General features: G+C 40.6%; 2 protein-coding genes across 4 annotated transcripts; one reads left to right on the top strand and one right to left on the bottom strand.

The window, feature by feature from the left end:
- Window positions 1-339: 339 nt before the first annotated feature.
- LOC103181913 (protein ANTAGONIST OF LIKE HETEROCHROMATIN PROTEIN 1) lies at window positions 340-4,140 on the bottom strand. The gene is made up of 2 exons (XM_007898698.2): window positions 3,814-4,140; window positions 340-1,604 (listed from the first exon to the last, which is right to left on the bottom strand). The coding sequence occupies exons 1-2, from the start codon at window positions 3,973-3,975 to the stop codon at window positions 489-491; spliced, it is 1,278 nt and encodes a 425-aa protein (XP_007896889.1). The 5' UTR covers window positions 3,976-4,140; the 3' UTR covers window positions 340-488.
- On the top strand, window positions 2,431-17,841 carry fzr1a (fizzy/cell division cycle 20 related 1a). 3 transcript variants are annotated; one of them, XM_007898695.2, is made up of 14 exons: window positions 2,431-2,492; window positions 7,666-7,780; window positions 8,587-8,712; window positions 9,045-9,108; window positions 9,450-9,577; window positions 10,392-10,474; window positions 11,810-11,993; window positions 12,405-12,470; window positions 12,854-12,956; window positions 13,533-13,717; window positions 14,491-14,724; window positions 15,129-15,233; window positions 15,680-15,772; window positions 16,589-17,841. In XM_007898695.2, exons 2-14 carry the CDS (start codon window positions 7,712-7,714, stop codon window positions 16,628-16,630), a joined length of 1,482 nt encoding a protein of 493 aa, XP_007896886.1. In that variant the 5' UTR covers window positions 2,431-2,492; window positions 7,666-7,711; the 3' UTR covers window positions 16,631-17,841. The 3 variants fall into 3 exon arrangements, with proteins under 3 accessions (XP_007896886.1, XP_007896884.2, XP_007896887.1); XM_007898693.2 differs by lacking the exon at window positions 2,431-2,492 and adding an exon at window positions 5,227-5,448; XM_007898696.2 differs by lacking the exon at window positions 2,431-2,492 and adding an exon at window positions 6,928-7,032.
- Window positions 17,842-18,853: the final 1,012 nt, after the last annotated feature.

Genomic DNA, 18,853 nt, shown 5'->3' on the forward strand with positions numbered 1-18,853 from the left:
ATTCATTTCCATCACCAAATTACTGCATAATTTTCAGACTACTATTTAATAAACTATACTAGAATCCTTCTAAGGAGGGTGACTGACAAGCATACTGCCCCTTTATCTCAGAACTGCTGTTCAACTGCATTTGCAGTGAAACTCCCTATAATGTAGAGGAAGATAAAAGTACATTCTTGTATCCTTTTAATTATTTTAGGATGCCACCTCATTGTTAACCACAGAAACAGATGAAGGTCATTTGAAGCCCACCGTACCAGTTTGTTAGATCTTTTAATGCCCCCTTACCGTCATGAAGTATAAAGAGACGTCTCTTTTTTTAAATTAAAAAACAAACAATATGATACAGGCTTTATTGCATCAGTATACAATACCAAGGCATTCCTAGTCAGAATAGAGATAAAACCACACTGAAAAATTATCATACATTATTTACAACTTCTGCAAATGCAACATCGAATACAACCTAGAACGCCATAGATAGAGACCTAACTATCTTCCGGACCCATAAAGTAAGCAGCCAATACCTGTCGGATTTCTTCTGCTTTGCTATCAATCTGTCTGTCAGATTCTGTTTGGTTTGGCTGAGGAAATTCCTCCTGCCCAAGCACTCCCAGCCATTCATTATTAAAACCATCATTATGCTTTTCACAAACGTTGTGAAGAATGCAGCAGGCGGTGATCATTGTCGGAATCAGTTCAAGGCTACAGTCATTCCTTTTGAGAAGACATTGCCAACGTGCTTTGAGTCTGCTAAAGGCATTGTCTATCACAGTGTGAGCCTGGTTTAACCTGCAGTTAAACACAACTTGATGCTGTGAGAGCTTTCCTGTTTCCAAATACGGCTTCAGTAACCATTCCTGCAGTGGGTATGAAGAGCTGCCTATCAACAGGTATCTCACGGGAGTTCCCCTGATGATTCTGGGGCAAGCGGGAAACAACTTTCCTTCAGTAGCCCTCATCCACACATCAGAATTCTTCAGAATTTTTGTGTCAAGAGTACTCCCAGAAAATCCAGCACAGACGTCCCAGAAATTACCAGTGCCATCAACCACACCTTGCAAGACAACCGAATGCCATCCCTTTTTGTTTAAATAATCTTTGTGATACTGTGGCGGGGCAATAATGGGTATATGGCAACTATCAATAGTACCAACACATTGGGGAATGTCCCACTTGATGCCATACGTCCGATTCATAGTCTCAAATTCCTGATTGGTAGGCAGTCTTAGATACAGAGGCTTTAACAGAGACACAATGGCGTAGCAGACTTCTCTCACACATTTACACACAGTTGATCGCCCTATTCCAAACAGATGACTTATTGTTCTATATTCAACATTCGTAGCTAGTCGCCAAAAGGCCACTGCAACTCGCTTTTCCAGTGGCAGTGCTGGTCGAAGGTGAGTGTTTCGGCGAGACACCATGGGTTTCAGCTTATTACACACGTGAAAAAATGTTTCCTTAGACATTCGGAAATTTTCCAACCAGTCGTTCGGCTGAAATTCCTTCATGACCACGCGTTCCCACCAGTCCGAACTTCTAGGCTTGCACCAAATTCTTGTTCGACAGTTACACCTACTACCTCCACGGGCCATGACCATCTATAAACAATACGAAAAACATTTCGAAGTTCAGGAACTGGAGGCTGGTTTGATGGAGAACTTCACTTTAAGTACACAGTGTAAGCTGGATGTTCACATTGATTTAATTACTCGATTTAAAGTTGCACAGAGTAAAATCAAATTAAGACATTTAACACTTGATTGTCAAAGCTTGCTTAATAGTACAATACTGCATTTCTAAACTCTCCGCTCTCACCTCCAAAATAGCCAGCTCTAAAAACCCAATTAATTTCCCCGCCATTCACCTCAAAGCACTCCTCTTGCTCCGTTATAATAATAAATTCGCCCACAAAATACACGGTCAATTTACTTCATAGTATGTCATGTGAAGCACTTTGAGACATCTCAAAGGTGATAAGGCTATCAGTCACCCCTATGTTTTCAATGCCTGTGTTTAAAATACGTTCTGTAAAGTTTGTGTGTTCACTAAAAGCATAAGCCAGTGTGAGTGTAGTTAGTAATTACCGATTGCGCTCGGCGAAGCTCAAACATGCTGAAGTTTGGTAGAACTGGTCCATGCGTGTTATTAACTATATTGAGTTGTCCTTTAATTTTTTTTGTGTATTTAATGGTTTTGATACTTATGGTGCCATCAAGTCTGACTCAGGCATTGACTGCAACAATTTGGTGGGCAACTGACGGCCTATAATTGGCATAAGTGGCGAGGAAGGCGCCCGGTTTCCTTATTGGGTCACTTAAACGATGATTTGGATTGGACCATAAGAAAGGCAACAATTACACCAAAAAATAATTGGTGCAATACAATTACCATTGAGGGCCTTAATTTGGGGTGGGGCTCAAAGCCCATAAAAGAACGAGCGCCAATGCTCTGGGTTGCTATTTTTCCTACCTGATTACGGCGAAAAGGTACGTGTTCTGACTATTGATGAGTAGAGGTTGGTTCTTCGTGCACTTTACATTAACTTCATTACAAGTGGCTTCTAACCTGTTTAGTTTAAGTGTGATTAATGTTTGTTATCTTAAAGTTGCATTTATTGATACTTATTGTGCCGTTAAAGATTTAATACCGAGGGTTGTGCATTTCATCGAACCTACAATAAAATTACGTTGAGTTTACTTAGCTGTGCTTTCTCAAACTTTCTGTATAAATCAAAGGAGGACACTCAACACAGGTTGAGTCTACATCACAGTCTGTTTAGAATAAAAGACTGATGATGGAATTGTCCCAATTTGCTTTAATTTAAATAGTACCTGTCGATGTGGAAGAACTCATTAGTCAACTTACACCTAGTTATAGGGACTTGCATTCATTAGTGAGGATTGACCACAGAGGCCACGCAGTACACTCTGCAAGGGGAAGGAAGCCATATCATGGATCGACATATATGGGTAACCAGATAAGAACCATCTCAAGGCACTATCTCAAATATAAGGATTATTATTAGTATATTATGTAAAGCGCTTTGGGACGCCTCAACGACGTGATAAGGCGCTACATCAAATGCAAGGATTACTATTACTATTGTAAGTAATAATCCTTCCATTCGAATCAATGCCTTTCACGTCTCAAAGCACTTCATGTGGCTCGCGGTGAAGTGCGGCAGCCGCGTGTTAACGCAGGCGAACGCAGCGGCCAAAGTTCACGCACGGTGGGCGACATCCCGCAAACAACCGCGGAGCGAACAGCCTATGTTATTTGAAATACGACAAGAGATTTTTGTACCCGGGACACCGACCGAACGGTGATGAGCTGGTTTGGTTTGGGGTTTGGGGTGGGGGGGGGGGGAGAAGGCAAGGGAACTCCTTCAATAATAATCCTTGCATTTGATGTTGCGCCTTATCAGGTCTTCAAGGCGTCTCAAAGCGCTTCACGGGACTGACCTACCGGTACGTTGACGCGGACTATATTTTGAGGGCAAAAGCAGACAAATGTCTGCAACAGGATAGGGAAAAGCTGGAAATACAGTACAAGGATGGTTTGGGGAAGGTTCCCCCCCCAACCCCCTCTGTCTTAGGAAGGTCATTCATCTCCTGGCTTTAGAGTTAGTGTCGAGTCGGGGTCGGAGGGAGGAAGGCAGAAGAAGAGAAAGAGGAGTCAATGAAGGAGAGGGCAGGAACAGTTCAGCCCTTTGTGCGTGACACGAAAAAAAAGGAAAGGGGGGGGGGGAGAGAATTAAAAAAAAGACCTTCCCCCTCCTCCAAAAAAAAAAATTCTTTTGTTTCCTACCAATATCATCTTCCTCTGTCGCTGCTGGAAGTACTGCCTCATCCTCAGCCGCCTCTGAGCGTCGTTCCTCCTCTCGAGGTTGGCGCCCTCCACCTCGGCCCGGCGCTTCATCAGCAAGTAGAGGAACAAGAAGAGCAGAGGCAACGCCGCCTCGTCCGCCATACTTGTTTCTCTCTCTCTCTCTCCTCTCTCTTTCTCCTCCCCTCTCTCTCTCTCTCTCTCTCTCTCCTCTCCCCGTTTGTTTTGGGAGCCGCTTCGAAACCCCGGGAAGAGCTCCAGCGGCGGCGTCGACCACAGCGAACCCGCCCCCTTCCCTTCCTTGTCACCCCCCCCCCCCCCCTCTTCCCTCCTTTCCCTCTCCTGTTGTCTGAGGAGAGGGGGAAGGGGGGAGAGGGAGAGGGGGGGGGGAGAGAGAGGTAGAGAGACGGACTTGGAAGTGAGATTGATGGAGAGACCGAAAAGAAGGAAAGGGCAGAGAGAGAGAGAGAGAGAGAGAGGGGTTGAGAAAGGAAGGGGAAGAGAGGAAGGGGGGAGATGGAGAGAGAGAGAGTGAGAGGAGGAGAGAGATAGAGGGAAGGGGAGAGAGGGAGGAAGATACGGGAAGGAGGGGGGAGAGAAGACGATCGGAGGAAGGCAGAGAGGGGGAGAGGAAGAAGAGGAAGGGAGGGAGAGGGAAGAAGAGAGAGGGAGGAAGAAGGGGGGAGAGAGAGAGGGAGGAAGAGGAGGAGGGAGAGTGGGAAGAAGAAAGAGGAGAGGGGTGAAGAAGAGGAGAGAGGGAGGAAGAAGAGGAAGGAAGATGGAGAGAGAGAGAGAGCGAGAGGAGCAGAGAGATAGAGGGAAGGGGAGAGAGGGAGGAAGGTACAGGAGGAGGGGGGGGAGAGAAGAAGATCAGAGGAAAGCAGGGAGAGGAAGAAGAGGAGAGGGAGGAAGGAGGGAGTGAGGAGGAGGAAGAAGAGGAGAGTGGGGGGAGGAGGAAGTCTTCAATGGCCTTTTTTCCAACGGTCGCTCCAAATCGGGTCCGTCTTCAAATCACACCGGGGGTGAGGGGGGGTCGGGGACCCCGAGCTGCTGCGCGGACCCGTGGCCTCAATCATTGATCCTTATTACTTGATGATGATTCATAATAATATAAATATAGACACGTTAAAAATAGCCAAAGCTTATTTCACGTCAGACGCCCGAGTTCTGAACTCTTTTATTGAGGTGTAATGAAAGCCTTTGGGTTGTGTTGTGCTGCAGGTGAGGAGGGAGGGGGCGGGGCGGGGGGGGGAGAGCGCGGAGCCGGTCGTCACGGCGACGGTCGCCACGGCAACAGCCGGTCGCCAGGGCGACGACGGACGGCGCCCTTTTTTATTTTGTCCGTTGAGATTCAAAACGCCCGCCGACGTCACAAAGGTAACGGTCGCCGGCCCAGCCTGCACCGCGGCGGGTCGCGCGGCCGCCATGTTCTTCTGAGGAGACATAGAAGCCCGGGGGAGGAAAGCCTTTCGACTCGACATTATGTGGGAAAAAAATACCTAATTTCTACACGCACTCACACGCGTGTATATATATATTTAACACAGATATATATATCGTTCGGAAACGACGCCCTCACTCTCCTCCCCGACTGCCTGACAACTCGCACCGCCGAAGGTACGCTCGAATTCCTGCCACTCTCCTCCAGCCTTGTTTTGTGTTCCTTTCTCTCCCTCTCTCCTTCCCTCCCTCCCTCCTTCCTTTTGGGGGGAGGGGGGGTTAACCGGCTCCAGGGAGTCCCGGGCATCCCTCCTGTCCTTTTCCGAAAGGGATTCGAGTCTTTTGTCTTGAGCTCGAGCGCCTGCAAAGAGGGGTGTTTTTGTTTGTTGCAATGGAACCGGTGTGAGGGGGTGTGTGGGGGGGGTTTCGCGGTGTGTTTGTGGCCTCACCGGTCAGACGTGTTGCTTTGGGGTTAGAATCGATCATCTTCAAGTCGATAACAGCGTCTCGAGATGTCTCGGCGCTTCACGGGACTCCGCTCTGCTGCAAAAGTGCAGTGACTTTGTGTATTTTTTTGTGCGCAATAATAATAATAATCATCATCATCATCCTCGCATTTGATGCGATAGCCCTCGTCCCGTCTTCGAGACGGCTCATAAAAGGGCTGCTGGGCAGAGTATACTGTAAAGTGAATTGACTGTATATTTTCTGGGTGAAACGTGGCAGCCCATTGCGCACAGCTTTGTCCCACAAACAGTCGTGGATTGAAGTGACCACTGTATTATTATTTTTTTTGAAGGAATTATTATTACCCCCCGGAAAATCAATCCACCTATCGACTAACAACCGAGTGCCTACTTACTGCTAGATAAACAGAGGCGTGTGGAGTAAGAAAACTTGCCCAGCATTTCTAGCAGCCGGGAAATGGCCACAAAGTGAATGACCCAATTTTATCTGGGGGATTGTTGGCCAGGACACGGGGAGAAACTCCCTTCAATCTTCAAAGAGTGCCATGGGATCTTTAATGCATCCACCTGAACAAGCAGAGGGGATCTCAGTTTAATGAATCACCTTAAGGATGGCATCTCTGTCAATGCAGTGCTCCCCCAGCACAGCATTCAAATGTCAGTTTTGACTTGAGTTTAAACGGGTTATCCGTTGACATTTGTCTCCAGTCCTCATTTGACCCGCAGCCTTTTGACAGTCATTTGCTCAACAATTCAAGCATAAGAGTTCCTCAGTGTTGATGACTAGGAAGTTGTTAATTAATAATTAGCCTAGATAAAGGCCATCCCTGTTTAATTCAAAACACAGCTAGGGTTAGGGTTATCTGAATATGCTTCTCTTGACCAGAAATTACAAAGGCGATTTAACAAGACATAATCTAATTGTTGTCTTCTCAATTTGTGGATTCAGCAAATATTTTAAATTAAACTGTAGGGCTTTTGCTGAAACAGTTGAGAGCTGATGAGTAAGTGGAAAGCAAATACAGTACTTTAAAACTTTACTGTGTTATGTGATGAAAATGGTATTAAGAGCAAGATTTTGGAGGAAGAATTTGTTTGGAACTTGACTTTTCAGAGATAATTCCAGTGTATACAACAACAACAACAACAACAAGATTACATTTGTATAGTGCCTTTCACATCGGGAGGACGTCCCAAGGCGCTGGACAGCAAACAGCATATCGAACCCGAGCTTGGGTCAGGGTATAAAACGTCATTCACATGAATTGTCAATATGGATTCTGCAGAATGATAGGTAATAAGTCATTGCCATAAAGCTGCTGCTGACAATTCATAAGCGTATGTATATAAAGGATATATGGTGAGCAGCTGTTTGACATAATTTATATCCCATGTGTTAAGGTTAGTTGTGGAATGTAAAGTTGTTTTCGCAACTGTTCAGTGTATGGAGAGGATGGTGCTTGCACTGATTCAATACTTGTATGCTATCTTGTCAGCATGCACATTTAAATATTGTTTCACACATCATAATCTTTGCAATTGATCTTGGGCCTTATCGCATTGTCGAGTTGTCTCAAAGCGTTTCAAAAGCTATACTGTAAAGTTGATTCACTGGATTTTCTGCATGATCTTATGGGCAAGCCAGTTTTTGCACAGCAATGTCCCACAAATAGCTATGGAGTGTGTGACCAATTTTATTTGGGTGAATGTTGGTCAGGACCAGAAGAGAGGAACTCCCGATTGGTGACATTAGTAGGTAAAAGTGACATTTCAGTATTAATAAAAAAAGAATTTGCATCTATATAGCACCTTTCACATAAAAACTAAACTTAGCACTTTTACATATTAACTAAGCAGCCACGTGGCAGTTTAATACAAGAGAAGTTTGGATGTTAACTGGAGTGTCAAATTGTTTATCTTCTTTTAGAACTGCCACTCGATTGAACTTGGTTATAGTTCAAGTCATCATAATTATGGATCAAGACTACAAACGGCGCCTGCTACGACAAATTAATGTTCAGAATGAAAACACAGTCCCTTGTGTAAGTGCTGTGCACAACAGTGTTCCATGAACAGCCATGAAGTGAATGACCAATTTTATCTTAAATAGTCCTCGCATTTGATGTAGCGCTTTTCACGTCTTCTAGACGTCTCAAAGCGCTTCACAGAATATACTGTAGAGTGAATTTACTATATCTTGGGGATTCTAGGCCAGAATTCCAGGAGAAGCTAGCTACCTTTTCTTTTGAGATAATGCAGGATTGTAAAAGTCCACCTGAATAGCTAGGCAGGACCTATCTCATCTGAAGCATGCCACCTCCCAATATGACCTTGCATTGGAGTATCAGAGTTCAAAGTGGCCGTTTGAGTCAGAAGCGAGAGTGCTATCAAATGAGTCAAGCTGGCACTTGATTGAATGTGTAAAGTTTACAAATGTGTTCGCTGTTCGGATACTAAACCTAAGAGGAGACTCCTCCTGAAGCTCGGTAGTGATTTAATAGTGATGTGGGACTGTGTTTTTATCCAGACTCGGATCAATTTTTTTTATATACGAATGGTCATGGGGAAAATTTCAATAAACCAAATTATTGGTATTTCTAAATTCTATTAACAATTAATAAACCAAAACATTCAATTATCTACTATTCAATTAACCAGATTTCACCATGATTTGATTTACGATGACACCCATTGGCTATTTGTTGGTAAATGCATCTTTGGGAATCCAAACGTACTGCTCTGAAAAACTAGGAAATTCAAATTGGGGAACAAAGCATACCAAGTTGATCCTGAATTGCACTGGACCGAGTGATTTGCTTACCACCATTCTTTTTCTTTGTTTCTTTAGATAACTGAAGTTAGGAGAACATTGACTCCTACAAATTCACCGGTATCATCACCAAGTAAAAGCGGAGATAGGTTTATACCTTCAAGAGCTGCTGCAAATTGGAGTATAAACTTCCATAGAATAAATGTACGTTTTCCATGCAATCATTGGTTTGCAAATTCCTTGGAATTTTTCTGAAGGTGATTGTACATGAAGTCAAAGATGAAATGAACATTGCTTTCATAGATCCTTGTTCTTCAATATAACCCTATTGATGAATTATAGTAATAATAAGTAGTAATAATTATTGTTGAACAGTATTGCTGCGCATCTTTTTCTACTGTATTCAAATATTGTGGCTAAAATTGAAACAACCAACAAAGGATTAATGCTCAACAATATAAAAACATGATCTGCTATCAATATGCTATTCTAAGAAGCTTGCTGTGGGTGTAAAGTGTAGTTTTGTCTCATTTTAGGAAAATGAAAAGTCACCGAGTCAAAATCGAAAGGCAAAGGATGCTACTTCTGACAATGGCAAAGGTTCAGTACCCACTGACTTCTTATTCACTACTTGTCATACTAGTGCTTATTGTCCAGGTTTTCATATGAATAATAGCCACTTGGGCAAAGTACCAGAGGCAGGTTGGTGCTCGTGGAATGATATCCTTGTAGAAGGAAATGCCTGAGAAAGAGGATACATATCCCCACAATTGCCCCACAATCCCCACAATCCCTGTGCCACTACCTTGTCCTCTACAGAATTTAAAAACAATGTTTTATATTAATGCTGCCTAAACTCTCAATAAAAAGGTGTTATATCTTTAGCATTCCTGATGAAGTGTTCTTTTTCTAAATCCGTTTCCTCTCGGCTTGTTTGGCAGATGGACTTGCTTATTCAGCTTTGCTTAAGAATGAGCTGCTGGGGGCAGGAATTGAAAAAGTTCAGGACCCTCAGACTGAAGACAGACGCTTACAGCCATCAACGCCTGAAAAGAAAAGTTTATTTAAGGTAATAGCAGCTGGACTTAAACAGAACAGCTGAATTGGTTTTATATCGTGCTGGGGAAACACAGAACCTGTTAGGTTCTTTGTCAAACAAAACAAAATACTGCAGATGCTGAAATCTGAAACAAAAACAGAGAGAGCTGGGAAAACTCGTCAGGTTAGGCAGCATTTATGGAGAAAGGAAAGTGAGATGAAGGGTCCAGTTCTGATGAAGAGTCATGGACCCAAAACATTGACTCACTTTCTTTTCACCATAGATGCTGCCTGAACTGCTGAGTTTTCCCAGCTCTCTCTGTTTTTGTTTCAGATTCTTTATCTAGATGTTCTTTGTTTCTTGTAATGAATGAATTGAGGATTATATTTACAAAACCAGTAAATGACTTTAAAAGTATTCCAATACCGTAACCTTGATTTGATATTAATTGATGCATGTTTAAACTCTGGGTCAGAACGTTTCTGAATTTGGGTTAATTGACTTAGATTTCCATTTTATGAAAGGCTTTGTCATCAGATACTGGGTTAATTGCAAAATTAGTGTAGTGGAAATTATTTACACCCAAGGACTACTGAATGTTACACAAAATGTATCACGTCAACCACAAAAAAGTACTTTTCTTAGCAATTACCGAACTTTCCTTTTATTCTTATCGGATGGATAGGTACTTAGTCATTTGTAGTTTGCTTAATTTTGATGTTTTACTAACCCCTTTCTCTTTTTGCTAACAAAATGTTTTGAGATTACTGAAATGTTTTCACTGCAGAATGTGCATGCTTTATATTAATTTCTTTAATCAGTTTAAAATGTCTTCTATTCACAGTATTCACTCAGCACTAAGCGTGCAAGTCCCGATGATGGAAATGATATCTCACCGTACTCATTATCTCCAGTTAGTAATAAAAGGTAATCTTGAACTGGGATTTAAATACATGCAGTATAGTCTTTGCGGTGTTGACGATTGTTCCCAGCGCGTTTGGAACCGATATCAGCAGTGCTTGAACTAAGATTTAGTGGTGTCATGAAAGTAGTACAGAAGTGTAAGCATCAGTGGTGAGACTTTGTTGGTACTGCTGTGTTACCTTTGCATAACAGCAGGGTTGGTACACTGAGCCAGGCACAAAAAAGTAGGTCACGACCTGTATTGTGAAACTTGTACACCAGTAAGAGTTGTGTGCCTCTGATGTTAACTACACAAATATATTCTGTCATAGCACTTGGCAGTAGAATTACTATTCAGAACCATAATTATGGTTTCCTTTGGTTGTAGAGTCCAATTGGTAAAAATTAGAATGCCCTGTGTTATTGGTTATAATCGCTACCAGGGTTAGCCACAAAGATATGTATTTCTTAGAGAAAGTAGCTTGTGAAACCTACCTATGCTTTGCCGTCTTAAACCATCTTATGCTATTTTGAACGTGACTTTAGGAAAAATCACAAACCAAATAAAATGCAATGATTCCTTTTATAAAAATGCGGTTAACATCTCAGGTCCAAAGAAATGGATCTTTAATTTGATCTTTTCTAAGTCTTTTATTTTTGAACTTCATGGTTCTCAAATTGAGGAATATGTGCGTAGAGGAGAACGTTTCTCTTAAAATGCTTTCCATGCAATATTAGCAACGGTTATTATTCGACTTGTACGCAGAAAAAAAACTCTGCGTGCAGTTCACCACCACAGTGCTACCAAGCCTCAGAAAAGCTTCCCTATTACTCTGCAATAGTGAGTTCTCTTTTCTTGCAACTTGTGGCCTTTCAGGTGTAGAATAACGGACAGTTTTGTACTGTGGTCCACAAGCTCACTAGGAAGTGGGTTGATTCTGCTAAAAACTGACTTCACATCACATCTTTACAGCCAGAAAATATTGCGAACACTTTAATTCTGTTAGCCTTCACCAAGGTTCATACATTTAGATTTCAGAAGTTAAAAAGTTTAGTGTTGCAACAAATTATCACCTATACTTCATTATTTTCATCATTCTGTGCTTTTTAAAGGCTGTTAATGTTATCTTAAGCAATATAATAATGCAATTTCTATATTTAAACTATTTCACTAAGTAACTTTGTTTGAAAGATTAAGTTTGCAATAAACCATAGAAACTATATTAAAGTTGCAGAGGGAATTATTTGAAACTAAGAGAGATGTTATTGAAATAATTGTTCTAGGATCATTATTAGGGTTAAAGGCGCTATACAAATGTAAAGTTGTTGTTGTATTAATTTAACTTATTTCTTGTACAGTCAAAAATTATTGCGATCACCGAGAAAACCCACTCGAAAAATATCAAAGATTCCATTTAAAGTTCTCGACGCGCCAGAATTGCAGGATGATTTTTACTTGAATCTGGTTGACTGGTCTTCCTTAAATGTATTGAGTGTTGGACTTGGTACCTGTGTATACCTCTGGAGCGCTTGTACTAGCCAGGTAAGATTCAACAGAAACATCTGCAGTCTATATAAATATTAGGTCTGTTACAATATGCAGCTTAATTGTTTTGGTTTGCCCACAAAACACAATCGCTCCACTTTACAGTATATCCTGTGAATCGCTTTGAGATGTCTTCCTGAAATGTAGCAAATGTAAGGATTATTATTTATTATTGTAAATTGAAGTTATGAGGTGTAGTGATAGTGTGTTTTTAAGAGAGCCAGTAAACTTTTTTTTTAGAAAATGCAATACACGTGTTTTATTCAAATTGATATTCAATTTTTTTTCTTTTGTAAGTTGTGTAAATTACCCAAAATGAAAATAGCAGTTTTTACAATAAATATTTATCTCCTAATTAAATATAATTATTTTCATGTATGCCTTGTTTTCATTTTTTCTGCCTCACAGGTGACTCGACTGTGTGATCTATCTATAGATGGAGATTCTGTTACATCGGTCGGCTGGTCAGAAAGGGTAAATATCATTTTTGGCATAAATAAAACTCAGCATAATCATCTGCTTACGATTTTTGTTTTGCAAATCACTTTTTAATGTGGGGAAGTTTGCATTGATCAGGATACAGTTCCTTTTACTCATCAAACATTTTAAACAATTATGTTCATAATACACTCACGGTAAATTCAACTATGTTAGTATGTCATGCTGTTTTGTGTATTGCTGCATTATTCATAACTGACATAAATTGGTAATGATATCAGTGAAAGACAAGACTCATTACTTGAAGTAAGACTAGGTATGTTTACTCCCATTGGAAGATGTTCTGTTTTGAAGAGTGAAGGTAGCTAGTATCATTTAAATTACTGATGCTTTGGGTTATTTGTTTAACTTGAATCTAGGGAAATTTAGTAGCTGTTGGAACACACAAAGGGTATGTTCAGATCTGGGATGCAGCTGCAGGGAAGAAACTGTCTACACTCGAGGGTCACTCAGCAAGAGTGGGTAAGTTTCTCATCATCACAAGCTTAATTTTCCTAGTTCTGGATCGTAGGAAACGTCCTTGGGACATTCTCCTGAGGTGAAAGGCGCTATACAAATATAATTTGTTGTTGTTTGTGTAGATTCTAGGATTGTAATTCAACCAAGAGCACTCACTGACTATTCCAACTGTATTGTTGAAATGTATTCATCAGAGAAAATTGTAATTAAATGGTGACTATTACAATGGATGTTGAAACAAAAACAACTCTAATTTCTCATTGTTTATTGGACTTTGCAGTACACTACCCATTTCAGTGTGATATTGGGACAAAAAGAATGCTCAGTGTCATTCTACAAGCTCCTTAGATGAGACAAATTTATGGGCGTGTTTTGTTTTATTTAAAAAAAACTAAATGCACCATGGGTTATATTGAAAATCAATTTCTTATGGGTTCAGTAATTGAGAAATACTAATATGTGGTCCATAGGTTTTTCCATTGAAGTTTTGGTAGTTATATTTTCATGCTTTTTCAGAACAGTTAAATATGTATAGTTTCAAGAATGCAGGCATTTGACATGGATGGATTATTCCCTTAGGTGCTCTTGCATGGAACGCTGATCAGTTATCGTCAGGAAGTCGAGACCGACTTATTCTCCAGCGAGATATCCGAACCCCACCACTACAATCTGAGCGGCGACTTCAAGGTCACAGGCAAGAGGTCTGTGGCTTGAAATGGTCCACAGACCATCAGCTTCTCGCTTCTGGTGGAAATGACAACAAGGTGAGATTCATAGGAAATAAAGAATCCGGGTAAAATTAAGCCAAACACTGACATCAGTTTTGATGTTCACATCATCCGAAGTGGGAGACCGGCACTCCATTATTTAGAATCACATGAACATCAGCCGCCTTTGTTGATCTCGTCCTGGTATAATTAAAAATTAGAACCCATTAAAATGGGTGCGGCAGCTCCATCAGCGCCTCAAAGTCCTGACTGGTAACAACAACTTGTATTTATACAGCGCCCATCATGCAGGGTGGCGTGAAACTCTGAAAACTCCCTTTTTTTTAATCCCTCGCGCCTTGCCCCTTCCTTCCCCATTTTCGGGCCATGCGAACGGTCACCTCCCCTCCCCCCAGCTCGGAGTCATGCTCCGCCAATGTCAAGCGAGCTAGGATGCTACTCTGCGTGAGGGGAGCTGTATAAATGCAAGCTGTTGTTGTTGGCGTCCCGGAACACTCACCCTGGGAAGCCGAAGCAGCTGGCTAACTTGCTCGGACGTGACTTCATGCGACTGCACAGTGAATGGGAATGCACTGACTGGCTGTCACTCAGTTTATAGCAGTGGTTGGGATTTTATGGACCCCTAAATAACATTATTACTGGGTTCTACTATAATATATATTTAATCGCTGACAGTTTGGGAAATTGGTTTCTTTGAGAGTTTGTTTTTGTCTTGGGTTGGGTTTTTGTTTGTAAAACTGGTGTTAATTCAAAATGGGCTGTATTTTATTATGAAATTGACTCAAGTGTGATTTTTCTTTTTTTCCAAGCTTCTGGTGTGGAACAACTCTAGTTCAGGTCCAGTGCAACAGTACACAGAACACCTCGCAGCTGTGAAAGCCATTGCCTGGTCTCCCCATCAACATGGGCTTCTTGCGTCGGGAGGTGGAACTGCTGACCGCTGCATCCGTTTCTGGAACACTCTCACCTCTCAGCCATTACAGTGTATAGATACAGGTTCACAAGTGTGTAACCTTGCCTGGTCCAAACATGCAAACGAGCTGGTGAGTCCAAAGCAGTTTTTCCTTGGTGCATTTATGAGCTGAATTGCACAGCTCTACAATCTGACTGTCACCTTGAGGATATAGTTTTTTCCCTGTGTTCGCCTCACTTACCTATCTTTGCTTCACAACCATTTGAAGCAATCTAGAACTCTGCAGGGGCTTAAATTGCTTGGACCACATTAAACTTTTGTACTACATAGTGGATCTTGGACCTACATTTTTTTGATAGTCATGAAATAGATCATGTTCTTCTCTGCAGTAATGAAAATAATGTGGCAATAGTTGCATTGTTATCATTACTGGCAGAGCAGCATGTAATAATAGTGGCAGTAGTTGCATTGAAGGCAACATTAATGCTTACCAACACAAATGATGTCTTAACCATGTTATCTTTGTACTTGTAGGTGAGCACTCATGGATATTCACAAAATCAGATCCTGGTGTGGAAATATCCATCACTAACACAAGTAGCCAAATTGACTGGACATTCCTATAGAGTTTTATACTTGGTGAGTACCGCATGCTTTAATTTTCCTTCTGATTTTTCTCTCCTGAAGACTGCCTGCTTGAGGTGGTCTATGGTGTTTTGAGCTAAGACGTATAGGTACACCTCTCACCATGAAGTGGCATCAGTCTTGTCCTCCCTGGACATCCACATTAGTGTCAATTGGCAGCATGGTAATGGCCCTAGTATAGAAGTTGGGCTGCTCTGCTCAATGAATAGTAGGGCTTGTGCATCTCAAGCAATCAGTTGGTGACTGAGAATGGCTGAAGCATAGGTGGGTGGGGTAAATGTCTGGCATTTGCTATCTGCAGGGTAATATGATGATGTAAGATGTGTGGAGAACATCGGCGGGGAAGGAAACCGATTTTATAATATAATTTTTTTTAATAAAAGTACTACCTTGTTAGTGTATGGTTATAAATTCTCTTGAATCCTCTTTTTGACCCAAAGGCCATGTCACCAGATGGAGAAGCTATAGTGACTGGAGCTGGCGATGAAACACTTCGATTCTGGAATGTGTTTAGTAAAACCCGTTCAACTAAGGTATGTGGTGCTCTAGGTAATGAGCTTCACTGTACGAAAAGTTGGGTTTCAACTGAAGAATGAATTTATCCCGTATTTTTAAACAAATGTGATTATACCATATTGCTTCACAAGAGTTGCCTGTCTATTTTAATTATCCTAAAACTGGTAGGCTTTTCACTGAGTGCAAATACATGTATAACATGTTTGCACACAGTTGTCCACATTGATTCCTGAACCCATCAGATTGTTTTAGAAGACAAGCTGAAGGGAGGTGCTTATTTTTAATATTTCAAGTGAAATCATCGAGTTAATAGTGCAGCAGAAACAAAAGCAGGTTATGTGATTAACTTCTTGGTTAGCTAAAATGTGATTTTGACTGGAAGAGGAAATTAAGTGGGCGGTAGGGATGTAGAAACTTGTTTTATTCTCGTTGCTACTAAATTAGATAAAGGCAGTGACGTCAAAATTGTAAAGTTAGGTGCTTCTAAGTTTTCAAATTGCCCAAACCTGTCTGATACTTGCTGACGGTAACAATATACTGACTTGATAGTTATTGCACAGTCAATTCACTTTATAATATATTCTGTGACGAGCTTTGAGACGTCTTGAAGAGGTGACAAGACACTATATGAAATGCAAGGATTATTATTAAATGAAAATTGATATTCCTACCAATTTCATCCGAAATTCCTGCATCAGCTGATGTGCAAATTGTCATATTTTGGAAGGCACAAGCAGGACATATGCTAATAGTGCAGTAGTAAGAGTGAACAATTAGTTAAAGAGGAATTTTCAGAGTTCAAGAGATGCATTTACTTTTGCATTAAATTACAGGAATCCATATCTGTGCTGAATCTCTTCACAAGGATTCGATAACATCTGCAAGGAAAATGGAACCTAATTCTTGTGTTAAACGAAGACCGTGCCACCAATGCCATAAACGTGCAAGGAACTGTTTCATTTTTTAGCACTGTTATTGCTTAATTTGGATAAATCTGCAAAAGAGAATTTGAAGGCATTTGCTGCTCATTCCAAACAGCTCACATTTTTGAAAAGTTCATTTTGAATTATGTTTGTTTACAAAGAACTGTTTTGAAGAAAAAAAAACTGCCAAAGGTTTTGAATTAAGATAAGAGAAGTGTGGATCCAATTTTCTTGTACACTTTATACAACCAGCCAGCTAGACCTTACTGTCAACTAAAATGGAGTGCTGGAGAGGAATCCAATGCACAAATTTGTCTTTAATATTGCTTGTAAATATTGAATCTGTTGGTTTTGGGGAAATGTACATTGAATATAAAGTACTGTAGAAATGCAACCAGATAATGGATAAAGCAAGCTAACCAGATTACTGACATAAGAAGCAGGCATAATGTTTAAAAAAAACTTGAAACTCTCCTGTGTGCCATTATATAAAATATATATTTTGCAATTGTATTACAATGGGTTTTCAAAATATTAAGCAGGAAGATTTCTATTTGTTAACACAAGTATTTTGTTACTGAAATGTTGGGCTCTTGGAGGTTGACATCATGTTATAGAACACCACAAAGCTTATATTAATTGGAGTTATGATTTGGCTAATGTTCAAATATCCCTAAATGTAACCGCTCAATGAAACATAAATCTTTTTTTAAAAAGATTGGAAAGATTAAAAGGTCTTGCTGCTTATAATGTTGAAAAATGTTTTTGTCAAAAAAAGCACTTGATTTTTTTAAAACCTTTTCACCTGCCACCATTACCAAATAATGTTACTTTATACATTTCACCTGATGCTGTATTTTATACCACTGTGTCTTTTCATTCAGCTGTAAACCTGCTTTTTGTGTGGTATGTTCTGTCATGTATGAGTGAATGTGTTTCAAATTTGTGAGTGAACCTTGTGCTTGCAGGCATACTGAGAGCCAAGAAAGTGACATTTCTGCTGAAAATGTACAGTGGTGTTCTGACTGTTTTGAACGTTCATATCTATGTCTAGTATTGTATGACAAGGCTAGCATTCTGTTATTCAACACAATTCCAAAGTAGCATAATCACAAATTTATAAAAGGACTGCTATAATTAAAACTGGAAAGACTTCTAACAAATCCTGCTTTGAATTGTTTTTTTGCAGGAATTTTAGTAACTTTCAATTCGTTGTCCTCTGCTGCAATTGTGTATTGGTGAAATAACAAAACTGCTTGAAATTGAATAGAGCCCAGAGAGAGGAGCCTGTTTTAAATTATTTACTCTTGCTTTAACTTACAGCAAGTCAATTGTCATAGGAGATAAAGGGCCAAGTCTGGAACTTGTGTTCACGCTCCCCATCTGTTAAATCAACAACTTTTGTGAATAGTCAATTTTATTCCCAGCAAACATGACTTCTCATTCTGGTGAGATCTTGCACAAGATGGGGAATGATTGCTGTATACAATTGACTGCTGTATTTCGCCCACAAAATATACAGTCAGTTCACTTTACAGTTTATTCAACATTGTCTCTAATTGTGAGACATTCTCAAAGAATGTAGGAGCTGACAAATTATAGTACTGTCAGTTACCAGAGGGTCTTAGTGGTTTAAACTGACACGCACACATTCTGTTCCAAAGGTGAGGAGAGGGGGAAGAGGAGAATAGTTAAGAGTAACTGAACTTGGGATTTGCACTCCTTTGTTCCTGGTTCTGCTTTCAACTTCTTGAATAATGAAAGAGTTACATTATCCTTTCGGTTTGTCACCACTCAGATTTTTAGCAAGGATTCAATCAGCTTGTGTTATTGCCAGGTTTTCCAACTCCTTCCCTCCAACAACGTCTGTGTTCCATGTACAAAGACTTGTTTGTGAAAAATTTGTCCCATGTTCCGTTAATGAGGCTCGGAGGCCAAATGTCCCTTCTTAAAAGTTCTGAATAGCTTTTGTTTAGCCAGCTGCTGCCCATCGCTTATGGTGTTCCAAATCCAAACATCCCTGTCGGGCACTCATCAACGAGAGACAAAGTTGGCTTACTTACTCAGGCGTAAATTCAACAATTTCTTTGGAATGATATGCTTGTTCAGACACATATTTTGAAAAATATTCTAGTTGGGGAAGACATTTAGGAGGCACTATCGAATTTTTTTTGT

The sequence above is a fragment of the Callorhinchus milii genome, unplaced genomic scaffold (genome assembly GCF_018977255.1).
Source record: "Callorhinchus milii isolate IMCB2004 unplaced genomic scaffold, IMCB_Cmil_1.0 Scaffold21, whole genome shotgun sequence".
Classification (NCBI taxonomy): Eukaryota; Metazoa; Chordata; class Chondrichthyes; order Chimaeriformes; family Callorhinchidae; genus Callorhinchus; species Callorhinchus milii.